Source organism: Diceros bicornis, chromosome 6, assembly GCF_020826845.1.
Source record: "Diceros bicornis minor isolate mBicDic1 chromosome 6, mDicBic1.mat.cur, whole genome shotgun sequence".
In the NCBI taxonomy this organism is placed as follows: Eukaryota; Metazoa; Chordata; class Mammalia; order Perissodactyla; family Rhinocerotidae; genus Diceros; species Diceros bicornis.
The window spans coordinates 89,868,431-89,882,303 of record NC_080745.1 but is presented as its reverse complement, the minus strand read 5'-3'; the positions used below and the strand labels follow the sequence as shown (position 1 = coordinate 89,882,303).

At 48.4% G+C, this 13,873-nt stretch overlaps 1 protein-coding gene across 3 annotated transcripts in view; it reads right to left on the bottom strand.

The window, feature by feature from the left end:
• Positions 1-1,157: 1,157 nt before the first annotated feature.
• DOCK1 (dedicator of cytokinesis 1) overlaps positions 1,158-13,873 on the bottom strand; it is a 512,522-nt gene continuing 499,806 nt past the window's right edge. For all 3 annotated transcript variants that reach the window (XM_058544272.1, XM_058544274.1, XM_058544273.1), the window contains 4 exons: positions 13,597-13,795; positions 9,350-9,503; positions 6,416-6,567; positions 1,158-2,341 (listed from right to left, as the gene is read on the bottom strand). In XM_058544272.1, the coding sequence (XP_058400255.1) occupies positions 2,246-2,341; positions 6,416-6,567; positions 9,350-9,503; positions 13,597-13,795 (601 nt within the window). In that variant the 3' untranslated portion in view covers positions 1,158-2,245. The remainder of the gene's footprint in view (positions 2,342-6,415; positions 6,568-9,349; positions 9,504-13,596; positions 13,796-13,873) is intronic.

Genomic DNA, 13,873 nt, shown 5'->3' with positions numbered 1-13,873 from the left:
AGTGTCTCCTTGATTCTAGTTTTGCAGTCCAACGTCTGACTTAAAAGGTGAAGAAATTTTGTCTCTGTATTGCTGGAGAAGTTCACATTTTGTGAACATATTCACACATTTATAATTTATATTAGGAAATTTCTGTAACATGTATAAAATGTGTCCGCTTTTCTCTTCCTAACTGTCATCTCCTCCATGTACTTTCCAGCCCTAGGGACCAGTGTGGGATTCACAGCAGTTGGTGGGAGGACATGGTGGGAGGGGATCCAGCCGGAGTGTGGAGTGGGGGGATTATCCAGGGAGACTTTCTGGAGGAGTCCGTGGTGCAGGGCGTGAACTAGAAGCCAGATGTCATTCTAGAATAAAAACTATCATTTTTCATAGGACCAGGAATTATTTTTACAATTTTCGGTGATGGCTTATGAAACGTGAAATGGTGACTATCCAAAAATTACCCTCCGCCAGGGGCTGGCCTCTCCTGTGTCTCGCAGGTTGGTAAGCCGATGCAATTATTTCAGGATTGTGGATAATATCCAGTTTCTAACATACTCGATGGAGGATGAATATTTATCTCAGTCAAAGAGTACGGATTCACAAAGAAAAAAATTCCATATTTACATGTGTCTAAAATTTGCTGGGGATGAACTGAATATGTACAATGATTACAAATGAACTGCAGGGTAGCTAGCGAGCTAAAATGCACAGGTGAGAGCACTTTACATCCAAAAGAGGACCCTACTGCCTTCTTTGCTTCTTGCCCCCTAAAAACCAGAGAAAGCTCTGAAGTCTCATGTCTCTCAAAATAAACAAGACCCCCCACTAAACAAAGCCCTCTCTCAAATTAGCAGCTGAATAGGCTAAAAGGAGGCAGACATGATGTGCAGCCAGAGAGCCCTGGGGTTGGGTTGAGAGGAGAAAGCTTCAGCAAGCACCAGGCTCTACTCTGCTCTATTTGTAAGGATAGACAGACACACAGAGGGACATGGGTGCTGTCTATCTGGACACCAAACCAGAGACAATTAAACAGATGACTAAGAATGCTGCTTGGGGAAGATACACACTCATACAAATGTGGGTCACCAAGCTCTTTAAGAAAGCAGAATAGAAACGGTAGCATTTGTATTTTACATCAAGGGATAAAGACATAGTATGTCAGACGCTGTGAGTCTTTTTAAATAACATTTTATTTTTCATTGTCAATGATTAACTTTTGAGCCTACTAGAAGAGTATCATGATTATAAAGTGAATAAAAAAATATAGATGATAGAATAAAAATATTAGGTTGTACAAAGTTAGTTCTTTTAAATCATTGTCCACCAACATTTTCAGGGCTTTGGGGCTGAAAAAAACCAACAAAACTTAATTTTCTTTTTTTTTTACATTTCCAGCAGTTAAAAATTAAGAACACATATTGAGAATCACTTGCGGACATCTATTACAACAAACGAAGGACCACAAAAATTAAAACAAGTTCTAAGAACCATCATATATACAGACTTCTGTACAGAATGAGGACAAAAAGAATCCACTCAATTAAAACCGTCTCTTGTGGTATATGTATTCTTTTTTTAAAAAGAAAGAAAATTTGTCTTCCTATACTTCTATTTATTTTTCCACTTCATCCAGTATTTTTAATGGTGTTTCCACTCCATAAATTAGTAACTGTTCAGTAGCTGAGAAATATCCTATTTTAAGTTATACCGAAGGAAATCAGGAACTTCCCTGAAAGGGCAGACCTTAATTGCCTGATATCGGCTGAAGACAACCAACCAACAAAAGTCACACCACCAGCTGCAGCGAGGGGGGTTTAACAAAATGTCCTTCGAGTGTAAGCTGGGGGTCGGCCTACGGAGAGAAGAGGAGGACTCGGAAGCTCAGTTGCTACCCATTTGGTAAGGGTGATGGCTTAACCTCTCCTACCGGGCTAAACTCAGATCAACCGGGCTCTCTGCCAACGTGTCATTTGGCACAAAAAGAAAGGACTTTTGGGCAAGACTTAGGCTTTCTCAAGACGGACATACTCAGAAGCCCCCAATTTTGATCAACACAATGGTACATCCAGACCCATATCCACCTTGCTCCCCGAGGCTAAAGGCCACTCCCTCCACAGCTGGGAATGACCTCCTTGTAAGGAAAAGCAATTGCACTAAGTGTCAGACATCACAGGCCCGATGAGGTAAACGCCAGCCACGGAAGAAGACACGGAGAGAGAGAAGGATGACAGCTTGCTCTTTCCAGACCGCCCTGCTGCTTTCACTGCACGATCCCAGAGTCCACCGAGGTCTGCTTGCGTGTCGCCTTTGGAGGGGGAGGCGGCGGGGTTTTGCTGGGCAGTGGAGGCGGCAGATGCTACAAGACACGAATACCAGGGAGACGTCACGTTATGGATGCTCTGACAGGAAGGAAACGGGCTGCAGGTGGGATCTGACCTGCACGACGGTGGTGAGGGAAAGCTAATTTGCACCCTGGGATAGGGTTGCCCTCTCTGCGTGACTTGGGGCTGGCAGGTCTGCTACACTCGGGACCAGGCTGCTGGCAGTGACAGGCCTTTCTGGCATCACCGATTCACCGCTTTTCACGAAGCACTTCAAAAGTCAGCACAGCCCCTGAGAAGTACAACCACTGCTCTTCGCGTGGCGGTTTTAAACCCAGGTGTTATTGATCTAAGGGCCCCTGGAAATGAACTGGTTTCAGAACTGGACAGTTTAAATTAAGAGCAAGGGAATATGAACAAAGCAGGACCCAGGGCCACCCAGGCAGCTGGTGGGGTCACAGCTGAGCCTTCCTCCATGAGGACCCCCGAGTCCCTCCTCCTGCCCCTGAAGATGTCCCCTAAACTGTTCAGGGACAAACAAGTCCTTGCAGATGCTCTCTAGTAGTGGGCGAGAGATGCCCCCTTGCTCTCAGAACTGGAAAGGCCACGTGAGAGATGGTCGACCGGGCCATGGGTGGCACCTGCAGCCACCATCCTAGTGACCTATTTACAAGGTAGTTTTTCATCCAGTCTCTCCGAAAACCACAAACGGATGGGGATGAACAAGATTATGAGGATGCTTCAACTCTTTATGAGAGAAACACAGTACATAAAGAAAAAGGTGCAGTTGTGTCCCAATAAAACTTTATTGACAAAAACAGGAGACAGGCTGGACTTGGCCCACGGGCCACAGTTTGCCTTAGGTTCCCAAGAACGAATTGACAACTGTGAAGGTGACAGACAAACCCTGGTTAATGGACTCAATGAGTGACTGAGGGCGGCTGTTGCCCTCTTGCTGCTGGCACCCTCGTGCCCATCACAGACGCCTGACATGAAGGAGCTGTAAATATGTGTTGACCAAACAGGTAACTGAGTGAGTGAGTGAATGGCTGAATGATGTGTGAATGAATACATGAACACGTGAAGGAATGAAGAAGTGAACGAGTGAGTAAATGAATGAATGAACAGAGGAACGAACAAACGAACAGACCAGGATAAGCAGGTGCACACCATGGGTAGGATGCACCAGAATGAAATCACGGAGCACTATCATCCAACTCAGGGGAAAGTGGATTTTTAACAGCCTCTCAGGGGAGGTTCACATTTAGCTCAAGGTGAGAAAAGAAGTCTCAAGGACAGAACAGCGACGCAGCAGTCTCTCACCCACTGCCCAAATTTCCTCCCGATTCGCAGACAAGTAAATACTAAAATGACCTACTGGTTAACATAGAGAAGAGACTACACGTGGAAAACTAGAGCTGATATAATGATATCAGACATTTTAAAGAGAGAAAATAATAGGCTCGTAAGTCTTTTTAAGTTGGTGAGAATGGTTAAAAGAAACACCTGTTCTGAGGTCTGATAAAAAGGTGGTTTATATGTGAAAGCCACAGTGCAGGTCAATGGTGAGAATTGAGGGCTGGGCTAACACCATCAGATACAAGCACATGCCAGAGACATCCTTCATGCCAAACAGGAGCGTGGCAGGTTTATCGCTATCAGGCAAAGCGAGAGCTCAGATTACTGGTTGTAAGAGCCATTTTGAAAGAAATGACAGCTTAAAGCGGCAACAATTGGAGACAGAGCTGCCCATGAACCCGAGGCTGATCAATGAGAGTGACAGGAGGATATCGATCACTCCCCATGGCAGACAAGCGATCATTATCCTACAAGAGCTGTCCCGGCCTGTGCAAAGGGAGGCACCCCAAAAACGCAACTGTTTCCAACTAATTATGACCTGCTAACCCACGAGCGTGTCACCGGGACACGCTCATGCTGCAAGCGAAACAAACTGCAAAGAGGCTTGGGTAATTAATGTAATTGAATTCACAACACCTTTATGAATGGAGCCAAAGTGTGTGCACGCTCCTCCCTTCCTTAACCAAGAGCAGGAGGCATCAGTAACTTTGAATGATGTATCAATGAAACTGAGATGATAAAATGTCACCCATGAATTGATTTGTAACAAAAATGGACTTAGTCATGCTTCCAAGTTGAGAATTTTCAGTTCACTGATGTAGGGAGACCTGGGGGACGCTCCTGCTTTTCCAATAAATCAAAGACGTGATCAGTTAACTAAGCTGTTAGGAAAACAACACCCCAGCCAATCAATGTTCTTGCTCGACTCCCTGTTTCTCCTTTTGTTCTAACTTGTAGTTAGTCAATCTTACATTTCTTTAGCTGCAAAGAATCATTCCAGCCTCCTGAAAAGCCATCATAGGGCAACTGGTCCCTTCTCCAGGGCCAGTCCGCCATCATGGCATCTCTAGGGACAGAGGGCCTATCTGAAAGGTGCGGCAGCCTCAGAGGGACAATCTGTCCTCTCAGCACTAAAGATGAAGCCCCACTGCTTGTTTGGTTTTCTTACAAAAGGAATAATGAAATTCATAGACCGTAAATAAATCCTCTCTCTTCCACTCCTTCACAAGAGGAGAGATAATAAACTTGCAGAACATTCAGTGAAAAAGTCTCCATTAAAAAAAAAAAAGCACGCAGGTTTTTTATTGTTTTTTAAGGGGAAAAAAACACGCCTCACCGTTATGAAAAAAATTGCAGCCACAGAACAACCGCGTGTCTTCAATGTTCTACAGGAGTTGTTTGCCATAATAACCTTTGTGAGGCTGAGCAGCTGCACATGTGAACGGGGATATTGTACTCTTCAGACTGTGCTGATTTAATGCTACAAGGCTATGAGTAACACGCCAGGGAGGGTGAACCTGGAAGCAGACCTCTGGCGCTGCTGGGTCAATTGCACACGCACGCCTCCCCGCGCACGCTGGCCTCCGGATGCAGCCTGCCCGTGAACAAGAGAGCCCTGCGTGACAGCAGCCTTGAGAACCAGGAGAGGAAGGCGGTGGATCTCAAAAGACTGTTTCCAGAACAGTCAACTGGTAACAGAGGCACTGGTTCAAACGACTTTTTAAGACCTTCTTCTAATATTTACGTTTAGCAGGGAGGCCCAGAGGCCACTGAGCAGTGGGTACATCAGACAAGATTAATGACCAAGGCAGAGTTTTCCAGCGGATGGCAGCCCGGGGGCCAGTGCTGACGAGGGTTTGAGCTGGCTGCTCACGCTTATGGCAGCCAGCACCCCAAACCTAAGCAGGGAAGGGTTTCACGGCTGCAGGCGCAGCTTGGGGGGTGGCCTCAGGGAACTCAGAGGGTGTGCCCAAATTGGAGCCATACCTGGCTTCTCCTCCAAAGATTCTCCATGCAGCCAGTGCCTGTCCCCACTTGAGAGCCGTCAACACAGGGTGATGCTGCCTGGAGGAATTGTGGGGATATGGGCTTGTCAAAGGCCTAATCGGTATCGAGTAGGAGCACGCCCCCATGCAGCGTGCCGGACGGCAACTTTTTTTGTGTGTGTGAGGAAGATCAGCCCTGAACTAACATCTATGCCAATCCTCCTCCTTTTACTGAGGAGGACCGGCCCTGAGCTAACATCCATGCCCATCTTCCTCCACTTTATGTGGGATGCTGCCACAGCATGGCCTAATAAGCGGTGCATCAGTGCGCACCTGGGATCCGAACCCGGGCCACTAGCAGCGGAGCGCGCGCACTTAACCGCTACGCCACGGGGCTGGCCCCTCAGGCAACTTCTTAAAGTCAGACAAACCTCTTCATAGAAAAGCTACTTTTCAAAAATCAAGCTTTCACAAGAATTGCACCTCCAGTAGCATGACCTCCATGGTGATGAGGTTAGCCCTTCGTTCTATCTGGATCTTCTCTCTCCCTTTTCCTTGTTCCGAGGCCCACATCTGAACGTGTGTGCATGCAGTCACAATGACACAGAACCACAGATCGTACGTACCCGATCGCTCTCACCTCTTTTCTCAAAATCAAATCTAGGCTAGTCCAAAGAAAACGCGCTTACACCAGGAAGGAGAGATTTCTACTTTGTGGAGGGTAAGACATTAAAAACCCACGTTTCAGATTCCCGACAGGCTTACCCTCTGGTGAGGAGGAGGGGGCGGGGGTGTTGGCGAGCCTATGAAGTCCTGGTTTTCCATCAAGTTCCCATAATCTGCCGTGCTGCCTTTGAGAGGCAGAGGAGGCGGAACCTCGGCCACGTCCATCCCGGTCATGCCATTCAGCTCCAAACCTGGAAAACCAGGATCCATTTAAAGTCACATCCACATCCCACGGGGCATGAATGCACAGGTGGCTGCTTCAGGTTCTCTGGGAGTGGCAGGGAGGAGAAACACTTTATCCCCAAGAGATGCTTGTCACCGGGGCAGAGAAGCGAGCATGGAGGGGTAGAGAAGGCAGGGGGTGGGATCCCCTCCTAAGGGCATGTTCTAGAAAGAGAACGCCAAGTACCTTAAGATACCTTTTAGAGCTTAAAGGAGGCATCAATGCACTGTAAAAATAGCATGTCAACCCCGGGCTCCTTCTGATCCCTCCTCAGGCCGTTTCTCTCGGTGGCATCTAAACGGCTGGGTGTCAGGCCTGTCTATGCCTACCTTTTTCAAAGCCCAGCCCGGACACTGTAGCCAGCCTCCCACAGTTATGACCCGGAGCGCTTCTCTAAGTGAAATCTAATAATGCAGCACAAACCAGCCACCCGCCCTGTAAATCTCTCTCACACAGGAAAACCCACGACTGTATGAAACGAAGTTATTAGCGGCAGCAGACACTGTGGCTGCTGCTTTAAATAAGCCAAGAGGAAGGACAATGGATTTTTAAAGTAAACTGAAAAAGTAGCCATTTTCAAATGGAGGAATAATCATTAAGACAGCATATTTTCTCAACCCTTGTTGAGATGCTTGGAAATAATTTGTTTTTCTTTTATCTTAAAGAGAGGAAAATAGACATTTTTGCTGATGGGCCTCTTTTAGAGTTTTCCCTGGTGATCCATCTAATGAAAAATCCTTTATTAGGAACATGCTTCCCAGGAAGAGTTGTGTCAATTTAGAAGGAAGCCTTGCCATTGAATCGAGGGGAGCGAGAAGAAGGCTTCTGAGGAGTGATTGCCCTCATGAGTGTCAGTTGGCTGGTCGTTTTTATTGTGGTAAAATATATATAACATAAAATTTGCATTTTAATCATTTTTAAGTGCACAAATAAGTGGCATTGATTACACTCATAATGTTGTGCAACCATCACCACCATCTATTTCCAAAACTTTTTATCACCCCAAACACAGTCTCTACCCACAAAGCAATAACTCCCCCTCACTGTAGCCCCTGATAACCTCTAATCTACGTCTGTCTCTATGAATTTGCTTATTTTAGGTATTTCATATAATTGGAATCATATATTTGTCCTTTCACATCTGGCTTATTTCACTTAACGTTTTTTGAGTTTAGGCCATGTTGTAGCATGTATCAGAACTTCATTTTTTTTATGGCTGAATAATATCCTATCATCTAGATATGTCTCTGGATGCACATCTTGTTTATCCATTCATCAATTGAGGGACACGGGTTGTTTCCACCTCTTGGCTGTTGTGAATAATGCAGCTGTGAACATTTGCATCCAGGTATTTGCTTGAGTCCCTGTTTTCAATTCTTTGGGGTACATGCCTAGGAGTGGACTTGCTAGGGCAGATGGTGATTCTGTGTTTAACTTCAAGGAACCATCAAAGCGTTTTCCATAGCAGCTGCAGTGGTGCCTGTTTTTAACTATTTTTTTAAAAATTAATAAAATATTTTTAGAAGAAGAGCTCATGGTAATAGTGTAAGTATGTGAAGATAGACCACCCAGAGTCCATCTCCTTTCCAGTGTTCAGAAAACTCTTTGCTCACTCAGTGAGGCTCATCCACAGATGCAGCCCTGACTCATCACCTGGTGGTCTCCAGAATCGCAACTGCTCCCCATTCAGCAAGAAGAAAACCAGGTGTTAGGGGCAATAGTTCATTGCCTTGTATGAGCCATTCCTCCGAGCAACGCTTTCCAGCCCCAGGAAGGAAAGTGGGTTCTCCTGGGCTCCCCTGTTCTGCTGCCCTCACTCCCTATCATCTTCTTCCTGCCAAGATCTCCCCCCTCTAACAGGCCTGATTTTACTGGTGAAAAGCTGGTTACCACTGGCAGTGGGTTGAATAGCGTCCCTCCAAAATTCATGTCCACCCAGAACCTCAGAATACGACCTTATTTGGAAATAGGGTCTTTGCAGATGTAATTAGTTAAGGATCTCAAGATGAGATCATCTTGGATTTATGGTGGGCCCTAAATCCAATGACTGGTGTCTATAAGAAGAGGAGGACACAGAAACCCAGAGAAGAAGGCATGTGAAGAGGGAGGCAGAGCTTGGAGTGATGCTGCTACAAGCCAAGGAACGCCAAGGATTGCCGGAATCCACCAGAAGCTGGGAAAGAGGCATGAACAGATTCTCCCTCTCAGCCTCCAGAAGGAAGCAATACTGTCAATACCTTGATTTCAGACTTCCAGCCTCCAGACTGTGAGAGAAGAAAATTCTGTTGTTTTAGGCCACTAAGTTTGTGGTAACATTTTATGGCAGGCTAGAAATTGCACAAAACTAGAAAACCAAGTTATACTCTTAGCCCTTCAGAACAGCCTGGAAGTGCTTCTTCACTTGATATTCCTCCTGGACACAAGAAGGCCCAAGGCCCTCGTGTGGCTCATTATCCTGTGATACAAAAAGGGGGACTGCTCCACGTGCTTCTGAAGTCTCCCCCAAATACAGGAGGGTTTGAGAGCCTGGACGGGCCCCACACTTTGCACCCAGGGAGCTCGGGAGCCCGGGATGGGGCTCTGGCCTGATTTGCTGAAGTCCTGAGGGACACTCCCAGTAAGTCAGGTGGTCCTTGAAACTCGCTCCGTTTGCTGGAAACAGAGGAAGTGGGTCTAACTTTAGAGGCTTCGATCAAGGGGGGAGCACAGAACGGGGTCATGAATTCAAGCAGGGAGAAGGTTCCTCTTACTGCACTGCAAACTGAAGCTGAGCTTGGCCCTTGGCATGACCGGAGGGGGTGTCTGCTGGGAGGACGGTGACGATGGGGACACTGAAAAGCGCCTCTCACTTCCGATGACGTTGATCACCTGGCTCTTGGGTCTCTGGGGCCGCAGAGGACTTATCTGTATTGGAGGGACGGAAAGAGCATAGTTAGGGTGTGTCATGGGCAGAGTTGTGTCACCCCACAATTCTTACGTTGAAGTCCTAACCCCCAGCACTTGCGAACGTGACCTTATCTGCAAACAGGGTCTTTGCAGATGATCAAGTTACAACGAGGTCATTGGGGTGGGCCCTATTCCAATACGACCTGTGTCTTTATAAAAAGGGGAAATTTGGACATAGACACACACACACACAGGGGGAACGCCATGTGAAGATGAAGGCAGAGATCGGGGTGACGCTTCTACAAGCCAAGGAACACCAAAGATTGCCAGAAAACTACCAGAAGCCAGGGGAGAGGCATGAACAGCTTCTGTCTCACAGCCTCAGAAGGAAACAGGCCTCCTGACACCTTTATCTGGGACTTCCAGCTTCCAGAACTATGAGACAATACATTTCTGTTGTATAAGGCCCCAGTCTGGGGTCTTTATTACAGCAGCCCTGGCAAACTTACACAGGGCCTCACAATAATCTACTTACATAATCTGGGGATGCATCCCACATCACATATTTCCTGAACACAAATGTAAAACAGGCAGAGGATTGTTGTACCATTCAGTACCAAGCGAGTGCACATTGGAAACCTCCAAAGGGTCAAGAATGGAGTAACCAACCTGCTCAGCAACCAGAAGGCCCAGGCCTGCTCCTAATTTTTTGGTCTTTCTTGGCAGGTGTATGAAAGTCTAGAAACCTGCTGGGCCGGCCCCGTGGCTTAGCGGTTGGGTGCGCGCGCTCCGCTGCTGGCGGCCCGGGTTCGGATCCCGGGCGAGCACCCCCACACCGCTTCTCCGGCCATGATGAGGCCGCATCTCACATACAGCAACTGGAATGGATGTGCAACTATGACATACAACTATCTACCGGGGCTTTGGGGGAAAAATAAATAAAATAAAATCTTTAGAAACCTGCTGAAGGATTTTCTTTATTCATCTCCTGTTTCTTCTCTCATGCTACATTATTACTGGGTAGGAATTCTTTCTCTCTACTTTTCACTGCATTTTTCCTGCCAATCTCTGACTTTCGAATGCACTTGACTTTTCCCCATCTAAGCCCCTTTCCTGTGTTTGTTATGTTGGGAAGTTTTATTTATGTATTTCTTACAACTTGGTCTCAGATCATGAGGCCTGGGGAACACAAACAATTCCAAAATACTGAGGTAGGAGTAATTAGAAAAGTTATTAACCCAGTCGAAAAGGAGGAATCAAGATTTCCCCCCAGCAAGGGCAGGCAGCACTGGGCTTGGGGCTGCGGCCTGATTCTCAGGCCTGGCAGTGGGTCCTGAGGGTTAGGGCCAGCAGCTGAGCAGGTGGGCTGCAATGTGTGCCCTCTTAAGTGGTCTGCAAAGGCAGTGCCCCTCTGGAGGCTACTGAGGCTGGAAGGAGGGGAGGAAGGTTCAAGCCCTGTGGTAAATGGGGTGATTGGGGGACACAAGCAACAGGCCGACTCCCAGAACTATCCTATGCCGATGGAGCAAATCCCGGAGACCAGGCATCACCCCTCATCTGCAGAACCGATGAGTTCCCTGCAGCCTCACCACTGTGGGAGGTCTGGGCTTGCCTGGCTAAGCTCTGGGCTCTCTGTAGGTGAATGTGTATGTGGACTGGTGACAGAGATTCAGGGATTGTTTAGGTGCTTCTCCCATCCTTCCCGTCCCATCCTATAAGGGCACTTTCTGATGAGTCAGAGCGTTAGGATGTTTTATTGGTGAGGTGCAAATTGCACCTGGAGGGCCCCGGCCTCTACCTCATGCTCTGAGAGGCTTAGCTAAAGGTCATGACATTGTTGACGATGCAAATCAAGTGGGAAGCTGAACCCAGCCCCACCGAGAGACCAGAGAAAACCTTTGTAGAAGCTCCAGAAGCCAGGTGGGCGGCAAAGAGCAAAGGCTCCCCCAGAGGGCCTGGAGAACACTAGGGAGCGCTGGCGTTGCCCCAGGAAAGGGGGCTGCTGTTTCTGCTCCAGGAAACGCCCCTCCCATGGGCCCCACTCACCCACCTGCTCTGCCCTGGGGCACGTGGCAGCCACAGGCACATGGCCACGTGTGCAGGAAACTCCAGGTGCCCAACTCTACTCCCAGACCTCGCCGGCACCTGTCACCTGGAACAGGAGGCCGCTTTGTGGATAGACAAGTAGCTGGGCTGAACCAAGAGCAGCCATCTGCCCCCAGGGACAGGTCAGGGTTCCTGGCCCCTGGAGCTGCAGCCATGGCCATTCTGAGAACTGTCAGAGGCCGACAGAGGGGTCAGGTTTGCGCTCTGACCTTGGTGCGTTCCTGTGGATTTGCTGAGGGTACTTTAGGTCAGCCACGGGGAGGCCCACTTTGTGCTGAACTCAGCCCATCTTTGCTGGTGTCCTTGCAGGAAAACAGGGCCACTGTGGGGAGGGACAGAACTTATACCGTGGTGGCCAAGCGCCTGGCATGTCCTTCGACTTCTCACACAAATTGTGATCAACTCTGCCACTTGGCTCCAATTCTCTGAGGCCCTCAGTTTTAAGATCTTAAAATGGAGCTTAAATAAAAATACAGGAAAGACTTGCACAGTGTCTGGCACTTAGTAATTCAAAATATGTTCCTGTTAATTCCCCCACCCGGTTACGCTGTCTTGTGACTTGAGAACTCTATCCTGGGCCTGAGAGCCGGGGATCTTGGCCAGTTCCAGCAGGGTGGCTGGCATCTCAACTTTCCAGAATAGTGAACAGAGAACGTGGAGTGGTTCGTTAGAAACCTCTTGATCCCGCTGCTTGAGGCCCGGTGCCTGGGCATGTAACAGTTGCATGTAACACTCCCCTGGGCCCTGACACCCTCGGCCACTGTCATGCTGCAAGGAAACACCACAGCACAGCTGCAGTTAGAACTGTGTCTAAATCCTCAGACGATCATTCGCCTTCTTGGAGGCCATGTCGTGGCTCTCCCGTCTCCATTCTGCCCCTAGATAGCCAAGCCACATGTGACCACTGGTCTGAGTGGCATGCAGCCTGGATGAAACACACCCTCTGGGGTTCGAAATATAAACAAGCGGTGAGGTGTGTCTTATTAAAAAGTGGTCCCATCTGAACCCTTTGATCAAGCGTCCCTTCCATCACAGCCAGCACAGGTCGTGGGCTCCTGCCCAGAGCAGACACAGTCTTGGCCACCGGACAGGCCAACGCCCGTTGGGTTCCAAGGGGAGGCAGCTCCAAGCCTGATGTAACCTTTAAAGCTGACAGCCCGTGAGAGCCTCTTCTTTATTTTGTTTCTAATCTACAAATAGCACTTTCTGAATAACGTTCACTCCAGAAGCTGTCCATGCCTCATTTTTGCCCTCAGACTCCCAATGCTGCTGTGCGCATCTGGGAGCAGCAGCCCCTGGCCCAGCCCCAGGACGAGAGCGCGCTGCCTAGGTTTCACTGCCGTCACACGCCCCGGCCTCTGGAATGAACGAGATTCCCTGAGATCCATTTTTAATGTTAACTAACCAGCATGTGTCATGTTAAGTCTCTGAAAATCCTCCTGAAAGATGGCCAAGAGATTTAAACAGGGAGCAGATGAGGCAGGGAGGATAACATGGAACCGCACGCAGCTGGTGGGACCCAGTGGGAAGGGGCTTTTGGACTCTAGCTGAGCAGATTATAACACTCGGGCAGAAACTGCAGCTTAGAGATTTCTGGTCAGGAAGGGGCGAGGGAAAGGTGTTAGCTGACACGGAGCACTGTTTCCTGACAAGAGAATTCCTGTTCATCTTCTGAGATATCAGGATGTATCCTGGAAGCAAACCCAACATTGCTGCAGAAAGCCTACAAATGTGTGGGTCCTGCTGACGGCGGGCCCCGCCCGAGCCCCTTGGGAATGGAGGATGGAGGCCAGGACAAGCAAGGAAAGGAAGCTCTGCTTTCACCTTTGGAGCCCTACAGCATCGGGTTATGTAAGGGGAGGGTTGAGGGGGACCCCAGACTCTCAAGTGACTATTTTATAGCCAGTTCAATAAACCCCCATTGATAGCCCCATTGGCTAAACGCGGAGCAAGGGCAGGTCCCAGCAGCCACCACAGAGCGAGAGGAGGGCCCCTGTGACATTACCGTTTCTGAAAGGATCACAGCCTCAGACTGCTGCAGGGAAATGTCGGCGGGCTTAAATTCTTTATCAAATATCTCTTGATGCTTGCTGTTCCTTTTTTCCTTCTTCTTGTCCTTCTTCTCCTTATCCGGGTCGTCCTTGTCCAGCTTGTCCTGGGACCTGGAGTGCATCTTCTTTGGCAGGAGCGGCTCCAGAGCAAACCTACAGGAAACAGCTCTTTAAAATCAGTGACATCTTAATAGGAGAGGAGTTGCTTTTCACCCTGCAGATATATGTAAG